General features: G+C 46.8%; 1 protein-coding gene across 36 annotated transcripts in view; it reads right to left on the minus strand.

The window, feature by feature from the left end:
* Window positions 1–14,033, minus strand: part of MSRA (methionine sulfoxide reductase A) — a 331,489-nt gene that overhangs the window by 259,234 nt on the left and 58,222 nt on the right. For 3 of the 36 annotated variants that reach the window (XM_084829388.1, XM_084829422.1, XM_084829400.1), the window contains one exon: window positions 155–223. The exons of the other annotated variants lie outside the window; for them this stretch is intronic. In XM_084829388.1, the coding sequence (XP_084685514.1) occupies window positions 155–211 (57 nt within the window). In that variant the 5' untranslated portion in view covers window positions 212–223. Of the gene's footprint in view, window positions 1–154; window positions 224–14,033 lie in introns of those variants that run through there. 36 annotated transcript variants of the gene reach the window in all.

Raw genomic sequence — 14,033 nt, forward strand, 5'->3', positions numbered from 1 at the left:
TGGAAGCAAATGATAATATTCTTCATTGATTTTCATTGTGAAAAGTTTCCAAGTTGCAAATAACTCTCTAGTGATTTATTTCTGCATAAATCTATTGGGATTTCTTCAGCAACCAGACATATTTTAAATAAAATGTATTAATAACAAAACTTACAACCATAATTCCAAAATAGCAATCAATGCCAACTCCGATTCTTTCATTCTTCCTCATAATACTTCATGCCTGTAGGGTGCACAAAACTGATTTCTACTTATTTGTATAAATTTACCTAGAGTCAAAGTCACAACACTAGCTGCCACTGACAGAGTCAAAAACTTATTTAAATATTTTTATACTGCCTGAAATTATATTCCCAGGCCAGTTTATGAAAAGAACAAACAATTAAAATGTAAATAAACAAAATATTTATGTATTACATTTCTGAACTGCCCAATAGCTGACAGTCAATACAAATACAAATTTTGTATATAAATACAAAATGACATAATAAACAAAAAATCACATATAAATCAAGAGGCATTATAGACAAGAATCTTTGGAGAATTCATAAAACATTGTAATTTCCTGATAAGCATGACATCAATAAATGTATTTAAGAGAGGGCTATCTGATACAGAATTCAGTTCTATTCTCCCTCAAGCCAAGAGCAATATTTCCTGTGACTTAAGAAGAGAGGGTAACATGCAGTAGTTATCAACTTTTACAGATGTTGGACCCTCACTGAACTCCAAGCTCATATATGAAACTTCCTTTTTATCTTACATAATATTTTTACATTTACTACATCTATCTTGATTAGGGATGGGCGGATTCCAGACCTGCTGCTCCGGTGGGGAATCCACCCTTGCGGAATCAGTCCCTCCCCCCGGAATCCTCTTCGGCTGGCTCTGCTCCATGGCAATTCTGCGGAGCCAGCCACTGGCTCCACAGCACCAGCGATACAGTCGCCATTGCCGTGCCGTATCGCTGGCTGGGGCTGACTCTGGATGCAAATGGCATCCATTACGCCATCTGCAGCCATAAAGCTCTTAGATTAAGCTAAATGCAGCCGTAAATGGCTAGCCTATCACGTGAAAAACCACAGATGCAAATGGCGTAGCAGACGCCATTTGTGGTAGTAAAGCCCTTAGTTTAAGCTAAGTGCGGCCATATCGCTGGTGCTGCGGAGCCGGCCGGTGGCTCCACAGAGTCGCAGAGAGGAGGATCCAGCTCCGCACAGGTCCGGAGGGAGGTGGAGGTGAGTAGTGATGTTCTACCACAGACTCCGGAGGCCAGATTCTAAAGATTGGGGTCTGTGGCAGAATTTTCCGCCATCCCTAATCTTGATCAGGCTTCCCCAACCATTGGCCATGACGGCTGGGAATGATGGGAGCCATAGTCCAACACATCTGGAGGGTGTCAGGTTGGGGAAGCCTGATTTAGATCTATCATGACCTCTTCTTTTCCTTCCCCTTTTCCTTTCTCTATTTGTTGGGTCTTTCTCCTTCTCTCTCCCAAAATTGGTTTTTTACACCAATGGTGCAATCCACTTTAGGTAAGCTCAAAAACCAGTTGTAGATTAGGACAAACCTGTTAAAGTCCAGTGTTCTAAAGCACAGTGCGTTGTTGGTATTGGGCGCTGGGTAGGTGGAGGACAAAGGAGTAAGTCTACACCAGTCTTCTCCACCATGGTGCTCTCCAGATATGTTGGGACTGCAACTCCAGTCATCCCCAGCCAGCATAGTCATTGGTCATGCTGGCTGAAAATGATGGGAGTTGCATGGGGAAGGCTGGTCTACACAGTTGCAAAGTGTAGTGTAATACAGTCAGTAGGAGTTTTGATACAAGAATCCCAAATTTGAGTCTGAGCCCTACTGAGACTGTCGCATCCTGAACTGAACACTCCAAGGAGTGCTCACTGTTGCTGAGAAGAGCAGAATTACAGTTTCTTGATTCTTGGGAACAATGTTTCTGTTTCAACAATCTAAACAAGAAATTGACCTTTTGTGCCACTGCATTACATTGTTTACTCATGTTCAGCTTCTTCCCTTATTTTCTGCTTCTTTCTTTTCTGCACTGGATCTCCTCCTGCCAGGCCCATTGTCCTTGAGATTAGCTGTGCACAGCCCAGAAAATATGTAGCACACTAAATCACGAAGCCTCGACATGAGTATTTACAGTTGTAACAGCTACAGAACATAGCTGAACAGAGGCTAAGCAAAAGCCATTTGCCTGTAGCATATAAAAACAATGTCCTCCAGATGACTAAACAGGGAAGTGTTACAAATGCGTCATTCCCCACCCCACCCCCCTTATTTTAGGCCACATATAAGGAAGAGTAAGGAAATTTTTGTGGCTACCATGTTTTGCAGAATTATTTGCAAGTCTAGTTGACTCTCAGTTAACTGGGATGGCAAAAAATCCCAACTTCACATATAACCTGATGGGATTGATTGATTTGATTGATTTATTAGCCACCCATCTGGCCAGCTACCTGGCTACTCTAGGCAGCGTACAATACAAACAACACAAAATACAACATAATCACCAAAGCAACATTGCTCTAAAAAAAAAAAAAAACCTAGCCCACCCCAAATACCCACCTGAACAGTCAGATTTTCAAAGCCAGGTGGAAGCTCATCAAAGAGGGGGCATGGCAGAGGTAACTAGGGAGGAAATTCCACAGAGAGCGGATCACCACAGAAAAGGCCCTCTCCCTAGTCCTCACCAGCTTAGCGGTTCTGGCTGATGGGACAGACAGAAGGCCTTCCGAGGCCGATCTCATTCAGCGGTGTCCCTGGTGTTGCTGGAGGCACCCCTTAAGATAGACTAGACCGGAACTGTATAGATTTTTAAAGGTCAATACCAACACCTTGAATTGGGCCTGGAAAACCAGTGCTGCTCCTTCAGCACTGGAGTGATATGATCTCACCAGTGTTGCCTTTAATCAGGCAGGCCACCGTGTTCTGCACCAGCTGCAACTTCCAAATTGTCTTCAAGGATATCCCCACATAGAGCACATTACAGTAATCTAGCTGAAAGGAAACCAGGAGCATGAACTACTGATGGGAGCAGATGGTTAGGGAGGGAGGGGCGCAGCCGCCATATCAGATAGAGTTGGTACAGCACCACCTGGCTCACGGCTAACCCCTGAGCCTCCATGGACAGCTGGGAGTCTAAAATGACCCCCAGGCTGTGGACCTGGTTCTTCAGGGATAGCCAAACCCCATTCAACACCAGGTCAACATCTCCCAACCTCTTCCTGTCTCCCACCAAAAGTACTTCGGTTTTGTTGGGGTTCAGTTTCAGCTTAATCCTTTCCATCCAGCCACTCACCAAGTCCAGACACTTGGACAGGGTTTCTACAGCCACCCTTGGTGAGGATTTAAATTAGAGGTAGAGTTGCATGTCATCCGCATATTGGTGACCCTGCACCCCAAACCTCCTAATGATAGTCCCCAGTGGCGTCACATAGATGTTCAATAACATCAGGGAGAGAATAGAACCCTGTGGCACCCCGCAAATCAGCAGCCAAGGGTCTGAAGTCCCCTCCCCCAGAGTTATCCTCTGTTACCTGCCAGAGAGGAAGGAACAGAACCATGTAATACAGTGTCCCCTATGCCCAATCCCCCCAGGCGGTCCAGGGGGATACCGTGGTCAATGCTATCAAAAGCTGCTGAGAGATTGAGGAGAACAAGGAAGGAGCATTCACCCCTATCCAGAGCCTTCCCCATATCATCCACCAAGGCGACCAAGGCTGTTTCTGTCCCATGCCCAGGCCTGAAGCCCGACTGAAATGGATCCAGATAATCGGCTTCTTCCAAGTGTGCCTGCAACTGCAAAGCCATCACCCACTCAATCACCTTGCCCCAAAACAGCAGATTTGAGATTGGGTGAGAGTTGTTCAAGTCTTGGGGATCCAAGGAGGGCTTCTTAAACAGCGGTCTTATCACTGACTCCTTGAGGGCTGATGACATCACTCCCTCCTCAAGGGAGGCATTCACCACCACCTTGTCCCCTCCCTCAGTCTCTCCCTGCAGCTCATAATGAGCGAAGATGGGCAAGGATCAAGTAAGCAGTTGGTCAGCCTTAAAGATGAAAGCACCTTGTCCACTTCCTCAGAAGGAAGAAGCTGGAACCGATCTGAGCTAGTGGTGACCAACTGAGAGAGATCTTAACAGCTCAATGAAAATGTCAACCCAGTGTGTGGCCTCTGTAAAAAAGGCAAACTCTATGTTAGGCATAATTAGAAAAGGAATTGAGAATAAAACTACCAATATCATACTGCCCCTATATAAATCTATGGTGCGACCACACCACCTGTGTACAGTTCTGATCACCACACCTAAAAAAAGATATTGTAGAGCTGGAAAAAGTGCAGAAAAGGGCAACTAAAATAGTAAAGGTGCTGGAACATCTCCTGTATGAGGGAAGGTTACAACAGCTGGGATTGTTTAGCTTGGGGAAAAAAGAGGGTAAGGGGAGACATGATAGAGGTGTCCAAAATTATGCATGGTGTGGAGAATGTGGATAGGGCAACATTTTTCTCCCTCTCTCATAATACTAAAACCCCAGGTCATCCATGGCGGAGAATTCCGCCACGGATCTCAGGCCCCCTGAAATCCGTGGTGGAACGAAGCCCCCCCCCGCCCCCCCCGCCACGTGAAGTGGGCCCGGAATGGAGCGCCTACCTGCTTCCGCAGCTGCCATTCACTTCGTCCATATAGCCATGATAGGCTACGTAAATACTTATGTAGCCTATCACAGCTAACTCAGGGACGCCACTTGTGTCCCTGCGGAAGCTGTGTTAGGCTACGTAAGTATTTACGTAGCCTATCACAGCAAAACTAAGGGAACGCAAATGGCGGCAGCTATGGCAGCCACCATTTGCTTTCCCTTTTTTCCCCACCGTGATAGGCTATGTAAATATTTACGTAGCCTCTCATGGCAAAACAGAGGGGCACAAATGCTGTAGTGGCCGTAAATATTTACGTAGCCTATCATGGCGGGGGGGAAAGGGAACGCAGCCGCCATTTGCGTTCGCTGTTGGGGGGGGGTTTCGTGATAGGCTACGTAAATATTTACATAGCCTATCACGGGCCGGCGTAGGGACGCAAATAGCGTCCCCGACCCAGGATGCCATTTGCGTCCGCACCAGCCCGGCAGCAGCTGGAGGCCCCGCTGCGGGTTGGCCCGGCCGACGGCTCCATGGCCTGGCCGCGGAGCGGAGCCAGCCGGGCAGGATTCCGGGGGGGAGGAACAGATCGCCTCCCCCCCCATCGAGGATTCCGGGGGGAGGAATGGATCGCCTCCCCCCACCTGCGGAACCCGGCAGAGCCAGGTAAGTGGGGCTTCATACACCCCTATTCAGGACAGATAAAAGGAAGGACTTCTTCACACAGGGGAGAGTTAAACTATGGAATTTGCTACCACAAGATGTAGTGATGGCCACCAATTTGAATGGCTTTAAAACGGGGTTAGACAAATTCATGGAGAAGCCTATCAAGGGCTACTAGTCCTGATGGCTATGTGCTACCTCCAGTATCAGAGGCAGTATGCCTATGTACATAAGTTGCTGGGGAACATGGGCAGGAGGGCGCTGTTGCACTCACGTCCTGTTTGTGGCTTCCTGGTCGACAGCTGGCTGGCCACTGTGTGAACAGGATGCTGGACTAGATGTACCCCTGGTCTGATCCAGCATGGCTCTTCTTATGTTCTTAAATATACAAATTGACTGGCAACTGTATAATGCATTAAGAACCATATGATGCATTTCTCCTTCAAGACAGTATGGGAAAATCAGGTCCTGGAGCCACATTTTCAAAATCTAAACTACCCCAAGGAGGGGAAAAAAGCCCACTAATAAACATAGGACAATGTATTTTTTTACCAGTTCCTTACAGAAAACCAAAAATCAGCATTCACTATGAAGTACAGAAGAGCAAAGGTTAAGTATCATGCAAAAAGGCTAATTCCTCCTCCTACGAAAAAGTTTTCTTTTTAATAAAACAGTGTTCAGCAGCTAACAGACCTTGAGTACAGATGTCTATGATGAAACAATAGTTTTTCAAAAGCATACAGAGCTTGCCCATCTTGCTCCCTATAATTATGGAGAACACAAACAAAAGCATACTAGGAACAGAACAGCGACACATAACCACATCTCATCAGGGAGGAAACGTAATTGCACTAGGTCAGTTCAAGGGGAAAGGCGCAGGGGAGGGGGCTACTACTATGCCCTTGTTTTGTAAAGCTACAGAGAATACTTAAATGTGATTTTCCCCTGCAACCTTGGGGGTAAAAACAGGACAAAAACAAAACCCCTTAAGACAAATTTATTCTTAGAGAGACTCTCAGACTGACAATAGAGGGACAGGCCAGTATGTCTTAATATGCAAACAGCATTGCACAATTCATCTCTTAACAGAGTGGTGATGGTGGAGAAATTGGGATAATAATGCTCTCATTTTTAAAAAGAGATGCTGTTGTAAAAGTGGTAATAAAGTTGCCAACTCTAGATGAAGAAACAGAGAACTCTGGGGTGGGGAGCAAGACATCAAGTATAATCGCCAAGCTATTTATAGACTCATCTGCAAAGTAGTTAAGATGATGAACTTGGGTTAAAAACTACTAAGACATCTCAATTGAAACTATTTACTTGGAGGTAAACTAATTTCCAAAAAAGAGTGCTTAATCATGCAAGCCTGGAGCTCTTAAACTGACACAGTAACGCTAGCAACTATGGCTTCCTATACATTTGCAAGCCCAATTCAAATTCCTAAAGCAGGGTGCGGAACTCAGGCCCTGGAGCCAAATCCAGCCCCCTCGGGTTCCCCAGGAGGCCACTCCCCTTCCCCTGATCCCACCCACTTTTCCCCAACCACTGACCATTTGGTGTGTTTTTTGGCTTTTGTACATTTTCCCCCATTCTAAAAGCATGAAATGCCTCTCCAAAAGTTAGTTACTGGAACAGCTTTAAGCCAACATATGTGTGAGTATGGGGGGGGGGGTTGGCCCCACCCCTTTTGACCCCAGCTACCACTAGAATGTGGCCCCCGAGAGCTTCTCCAAAGCTGAGAGCTTTGGCCCTCAGGCTGAAAGAGGTTCTGCATCCCTGCCCTAAATGGTTTGGGACTAGGTTATACAAAGGGCTGCCTTCACCCATATGACTCTGCCCTCGTGGCATGATTTGCTTCAGAGGCTCTGCTTATGTGCCCACCTGTAACATCAGTTAGCCTATCAAGCACATGGGACAGCGCCTTCTCTCTGGTGGCTCTTTAGCTTTGAAATGCCCTCTTGATGGAGTTGCACCTTTCCTCCCCTATTCAATCATTTAAATGAACCTTAAAATCCTCTCTTTTTAAGGCTGCTTTTGACTATCCTGCAAAAAATCCTACAAAAAATCCTACACTTTCCATCGCTGCTTGCAAGGGTAGGAAGCTCTGCAGCGTTGTAAGGCAAGTTGAGATCCAGTGCTCCTGCTGCTGCTGCCTCGTTGGGGTTCAACCTCCACCTGTGGGACTTCTACTCTGCCTCCTTGCAGAGCCAGGTCCAACCAAGTGCTTCCTATCTTCAAAAAGGGTAAAAAGGAGGAACTTGAGAACTATAGACCAGTCAGTCTGACATCAGTCCCTGGGAAAATTCTGGAGCAGATGATCAAGGAATCGATCTCTAAGCACCTTGAGAACAATGCAGTGATTACTCCAAGCCAACATGGATTTGTCAAGAACAAATCCTGCCAGACGAATCTAATCTCATTTTTTGATCAAGTAACCTCCTTTGTGGACTGTGGCAATGCTGTGGACATAATATACCTCGACTTCAGCAAAGCTCTCAACAAAGTGCCCCATGATATCGTAATGAGCAAACTAGTTCAAAGTGGGCTAGAGGAAACAATGATCCGGTGGATCCACAGTTGGCTTCACAATTGGACTCAAAGAGTGCTTATCAATGGGACCTTCTCAAACTGGGGAGAGGTAATGAGCGGGGTACCGCAGGGCTCAGTCCTGGGCCCAGTGTTCTTCAACATCTTTATTAATGACTTGGAGGAAGAGGTGCAGGGAATGCTGATCAAATTGCAGATGACACAAAATTGGGCAGGATAGCGAATACTTTGGAAGACAGAAACAAAATTCAAAGTGATCTGGATAGACTGGAGCGCTGGGCAGAAAACAACAGAATGACATTTAATAGGGACAAATGCCAAGTTCTGCACCTAGGGAAAAGAAACCAAATGCACAATTACAAGATGGGGGATACGTGGCTCCACAACACTACAAGCGAGAAGGATCTTGGAATTGTTGTCGATCACAAGCTGAAAATGAGCCAACAATGGTGATGTGGCTGCAAAAAAGGCCAATGCTATTTTGGGCTGCATTAATAGAAGCATAGCTTCCAAATCCCAGGAAGTACTAGTTCCCCTCTACTCAGCACTGGTTAGGCCTCATCTGGAGTATTGTGTCCAGTTCTGGGCACCTCACTTTAAGAAGGATGCAGACAAACTGGAGAGGGTTCAGAGGAGGGCAACAAAGATGATCAGGGACTGGAAACAAAGCCCTGTGAAGAGAGACTGAAAGAACTGGGCATGTTTATCCTGGAGAAGACTGAGGGGAGATAGGATAGCGCTCTTCAAGTACTTGAAAGGTTGTCCCAGACAGGAAGGCCAGAATCTCTTCTCGATCATCCCAGAGTGCAGGACACGGAAGAATGGGCTCAAGTTACAGGAAGCCAGATTCTGGCTGAACATCAGGAAAAACGTCCTGACTGTTAGAGCAATATGACAATGGAACCCATTGCATAGGGAGGTGATGGGCTCTCCACACTGGAGACATTCAAGACGAGGCTGGACACCCAACTGTCGGGGATGCTCTGACTTGAATTCCTGCATTGAGCAAGGGGTTGGACTCGATGGTCTTGTAGGCCCATTCCAACCCTCCTATTCTATGATTCTATGACCCCACTCCCAGCTGTAACATCTTTGGGAGCTGGGGCATAAAACTCAGGCCCCAGCAGTGGAGCCACTTTGGGGGAACATCAGGGCAAGGGCCTGTCCCGCTGCTTGAAAGGAGGGGGGGGGACTGCTTGCCTCAGTGTGGCCTGCAGGACTGCCTGCACTAGACATAGGTTTTTTTAAAGAAGGGGGAGGACTTGGGAGCCAGAGAGCAGCCGTTACAGTTCTACAGGGCAGAAGGAGATATGGAAGAGGGAGACAGTCACACTCTAAGGGCAGAGTATATGCCGATAGAGTGTTGACTGTCCCCAAATTGTCCCCCAACTCAGATAATTTGGATGGCCCTGGTAAGAGACCCCCCGGATTGAAACTGCTGCTGCTGAATGCCAGGTCGGTGAATGGTAAAACAACTGCTATCCAGGAGCTGATCCTGGATGAGCACAGTGACCTGGCCTGTGTTACAGAGACCTGGTTGGATGGGGGGGGGGTAATTTCTCTCAGCTCTGCCCTCCAGGGTTCTCTGTTCACCAGAAGGCAAGACCTGGGGGGCAGGGAGGTGGAGTGGCAGTGGTCTATCGGGATTTGATCCCCCTGACCAGATGCCCTATCTCACAGTCTGCTGGGTTCATGTGTATGTATTTGAAGGTGGGTGCCCGGGACAGAATAGGGATTCTGTTGTTGGACCATCCACCCCACTGCTCAGCAGTCTCCCTTCCTGAGTTAGCTGGGGTAATCTCAGGGTTGGTGTTGGAGACCCCTCAGCTTGTTGTGCTGGGGGATTCCAACATCCATGCTGAGGCTGCCTTGTCGGGAGCGGCTCAGGACTTCATGTCCACCATGACAACCATGGGTCTGTCCCAAAAGGCACCTGGCCCCACCCATGCTGCTGGGCACACTCTGGACCTCATTTTCTGTGCTGGATGAGGCGATAGTGATTTCAGAGTGGAGGAACTCTGTATAGCTCTATTGTACCTGGTGGAGTTTAGACTTGCTGGTACTTGGAACCTCTGCAGGGGTGGAGGGCCGATTAAGATGGCCCACCCCTGTAAGCTGATGGATCTGAATGGTTTCCTGATGGCTCTTGGGGATTTTCCTGTTGCCTTGGCAGGCAATTCTGTCAAAGCCCTGGCTGATCTCTGTAATGGAGAAATGACCAGGGCCATGGACACAATCGCTCCTGAGCGTCCTCTCATGAAGTGGAGCCACACCAGCACCCTGGTTTTCTAGGGAGCTGGCGGTGATGAAACAGGAGAGAAGACGACTAGAGCGACGTTGGCAGAATACTTGGAGTGAGTCCGATCGAACACGGCTAGAGCCTATTTGAAGGCTTACTCTGTGGCAATATGGGCAGCAAAAAAAAAAAAATTTCTTACCACTATTGCATACGCAAAGAGCCATCCGGGGAGCTGTTTCGAGTGGTCAGGGGTCTTTTATTCAGAAACCAACAAGAGGAGAACTTAAATTGCTCGACACCCTGCTGTGAACAATTCGCTTAGCACTTTGCAGACAAAATTGTTTGGATCAGCTCTGACTTGGACGCTATAGTTGATACAGACCCAGAGGATGTAACTTTGTCCCCTGCTTGTCCAGTGTTGTTGGATACTTTTCAATTTGTGCAGCCTGAGGATGTGGACAGGATTCTGGGAGGGGTGAGATCCACCACGTGTGTTCTAGATCCTTGCCCTTCCTGGCTCATAAAAGCAGCCAGACGTGGATTGGCCGAGTGGGTAAGTAGAGTGGTTATGCCTCCCTTAGCCAAGGCAGAGTTCTAGCCTGCCTGAAGGAGGCGGTGGTGAGACCTCTGTTAAAAAAGCCCTCCCTGAACTCCACCATATTGGATAATTATCGGCTGGTCTCCAATATTCCATTTCTGGGCAAGATATTGGAGCATGTAGTGGCCTCCCAACTCCAGGGATTCCTGGATGAGACAGATTATCTAGACCCATTTCAGTCTGGCTTCAGACCCAGTTATGGGACAGAAACAGCTTTGGTCGCCTTGGTGGATGACCTATGCTGGGAACTAGACAGGGGGAATATGTCCCTGTTGGTTCTGCCGGACCTCTCAGTGGCTTTTGATACCATCGACCATGGTATCCTTCTGGGCTGCCTCGCTGGGATGGGACTTAGAGGCACTGTTTTACAGTGGTTCCATTCCTTCTCAAAGGGGTAGACCCAGAAGGTGGTGCTGGGGGACTCCTGTTCAACTCCCTGGCCATTAGCCTGTGGAGTTCCTCAGGCTTCTGTTTTGACCCCCATGCAATTTAACATATACATGAAACCACTGGGAGAGGTTGTCCAGAATTTGGGGGTTCGGTGTCACCAGTATGCTGATGACACCCAACTGTACTTTTCCATTCCATCTAATTCCAAGGAAGCTGTTCTGGTGCTAAACCAGTGTCTGCCAGCAGTAATGGACTGGATTAGGGCAAACAAATTGAAGCTTAATCCAGACAAGACAGAGGTGCTCCTGGTCAGCTGAAAGGTAGATCAGGGAATAGGGATTCAGCTTGTGCCGGATGGGGTTACGCTCCCCCTGAAGACACAGGTTCGCAGCTTGGATGTACTTCTGGATTCAGCCCTGAGCCTGGATGCCCAGGTTTCAGTGGTGGCCAGGAGTGCATTTGCACAGTTAAAGCGAGTGTGCCAGCTGTACCCATTCCTTGAGATGTCTAACTTGGCCACAGTGACACATGCCTTGGTTACATCCCATTTGGATTACTGTAACACGCTCCATGTGGGACTGCCTTTGAAGAGTGTTCGGAAACTTCAACTGGTTCAAAAAGCTGCTGCCAGATTGTTGACTGGGGCTGGCTACAGGAAGCATACAACTCCCCTGTTAAAACAGCTTCACTGGCTCCAAGTCTGTTTCTGGGCACAATTCAAAGTGCTGGTCATGACCTATAAAGCCCTATATGGCTCAGGTCCAGGTTATCTGAGAGACCGTATTCTCCCCTATGAGCCTGCTCATGCCCTGAGAACTTCAGGGGAGGCACTTCTCGCGGTCCCGCCACCATCACAGGCGTGCCTGTTAGGAATGCAGGAGAGGGCCTTCTTGGTGGCTGCCCCAAGCCTCTGGAACTCCCTTCCCAGGGAGGCGAAAGTGGCACCCTCCTTGGTATGTTTCCACAGGCAGGCAAAAAGTTCTTTGTTCCAGCAGGTCTTTAGGGACAGACAGTCTGGACCTGTGAGAATATGATGGATTGATACTATTGTTTATATTGTTGTTGGCTTTCTTAAATTCTAAAACGTTATGCAATTTTAATATTATTGATGATTTAATTATATTTTTACCTTTGATGATTTAATTATATTTTCAGGAGCACCCAGAATAAGGCAATAATTGTCGTTACCCCCAAGGAAGTACCTTGTGCTTTGTCCTCATCAGAATCCAGTGCTGCACACTGAAAAGTCTGAAGACTGGGGGTCATGATGTCCAGTGAATTAAATTGGAGTTATCTTGACAAGCATTCTAGATAAAGTATTTTGTGGGACCAGCTTGTTTTGCATTTCTTTTTAATACAGTGTGTACACTAATGATTCTATCTAAATATAAACTGCAATAAACCACAATCTACTAAAGTGATCATATTTGCTATCATACTTGCACATAAACTGTTTCAATTCTATTGTAGAATGCAGTTTAGTTTTTCAGCTATTTAGCCTATAAACGATTTAATCATACAGCCTTTCATTTTCATAACTGCTTTTTATTGTGGGAGATGCCACACCTCCAGGGAGAGAGCATGGATCATTCTCACATACACACGTTGGGCAGCACACACCCCCCCCAAAAAAATTCCAAGTCTCTTTTGTTAAGATGCTTAATTTTTGTTTTCTCATTTTCAATTCTTGTTTATCTATTGTGGTCTTAAATGTAATTTTAAATACATGAGAGGGGATTAGTACATTTGTACATTTCTTATTCTACTTTTTGTAAACCAAAGCCTGACCAGTCACTGCCTTGCTCCAGTTTTATGTTACAGATTTCCAATGAAATTCCTTTCACGAGGGAAGCAAAAACAGACTGCTACATTATAGTATTGACTCTTACTTGCACTTATTTGGATCATTTAAACTTCCTTTGCATATGCCTTCCTATGACTGACAGATGTAGATTGAGGAAATATATGAAGTAAGGTATTTCTTTTCTTCATGAGAAATGCCGGGTTGGATGAATCAGAGATCGGAATTAAGGTTGCCGGGAGAATTATCAACAACCTCCGATATGCAGACGATACCACCCTAATGGCAGAAAGCGAAGAGGATCTCAAGAGCCTCTTGTTGAGGGTGAAAGAGGAGAGTGCAAAAGCTGGTTTGAAACTCAACATTAAAAAAACTAAGATCATGGCATCTGGCCCTATCACTTCCTGGCATATAGAAGGGGAAGAAATGGAAGCAGTGACAGATTTTACTTTCTTGGGCTCCAAGATCACCGCAGATGGTGACTGTAGCCATAAAATTAAAAGACGCTTGCTCCTTGGGAGGAAAGCTATGGCAAACCTAGACAGCATAGTAAGAAGCAGAGACATCACCTTGCCGACAAAGGTCCGTCTAATCAAAGCTATGGTTTTCCCAGTAGTAATGTATGGCTGTGAGAGCTGGACTATAAGGAAGGCTGAGCGCCGAAGAATTGATGCTTTCGAACTGTGGTGCTGAAGAAGACTCTTACGAGTCCCCTGGACTGCAAGGAGGTCAAATCAGTCCATCCTAAAGGAAATCAACCCTGACTGCTCTTTGGAAGGACAGATAATGAAGCTGAAGCTCCAATATTTTGGCCACCTAATGCGAAGAGAAAACTCCCTGGAAAAGACCCTGATGCTGGGAAAGACTGAAGGCAAAAGGAGAAGGGGACGGCAGAGGATGAGATGGCTAGATAGCATCACGGATGCAATGAATATGAACTTGAGCACGCTCCGGGAGAGAGCGCAGGACAGGAAGGCCTGGCGTGCTATGGTCCATGGGGTCACGAAGAGTCGGACACGACTGAACGACTGAACAACAACAAATTTCTTTTCTTCTGGAATATGATGCTATCCCTGCTTAAAGGTGTTGATAGGCAACAAACAGATCTATAGAAGGAGGAAGAAATTAAAGTCAGGGATT

Source organism: Heloderma suspectum, chromosome 1 (assembly GCF_057233095.1).
Source record: "Heloderma suspectum isolate Gila_16-S chromosome 1, 16-S_ref, whole genome shotgun sequence".
Lineage (NCBI taxonomy): Eukaryota > Metazoa > Chordata > Lepidosauria > Squamata > Helodermatidae > Heloderma > Heloderma suspectum.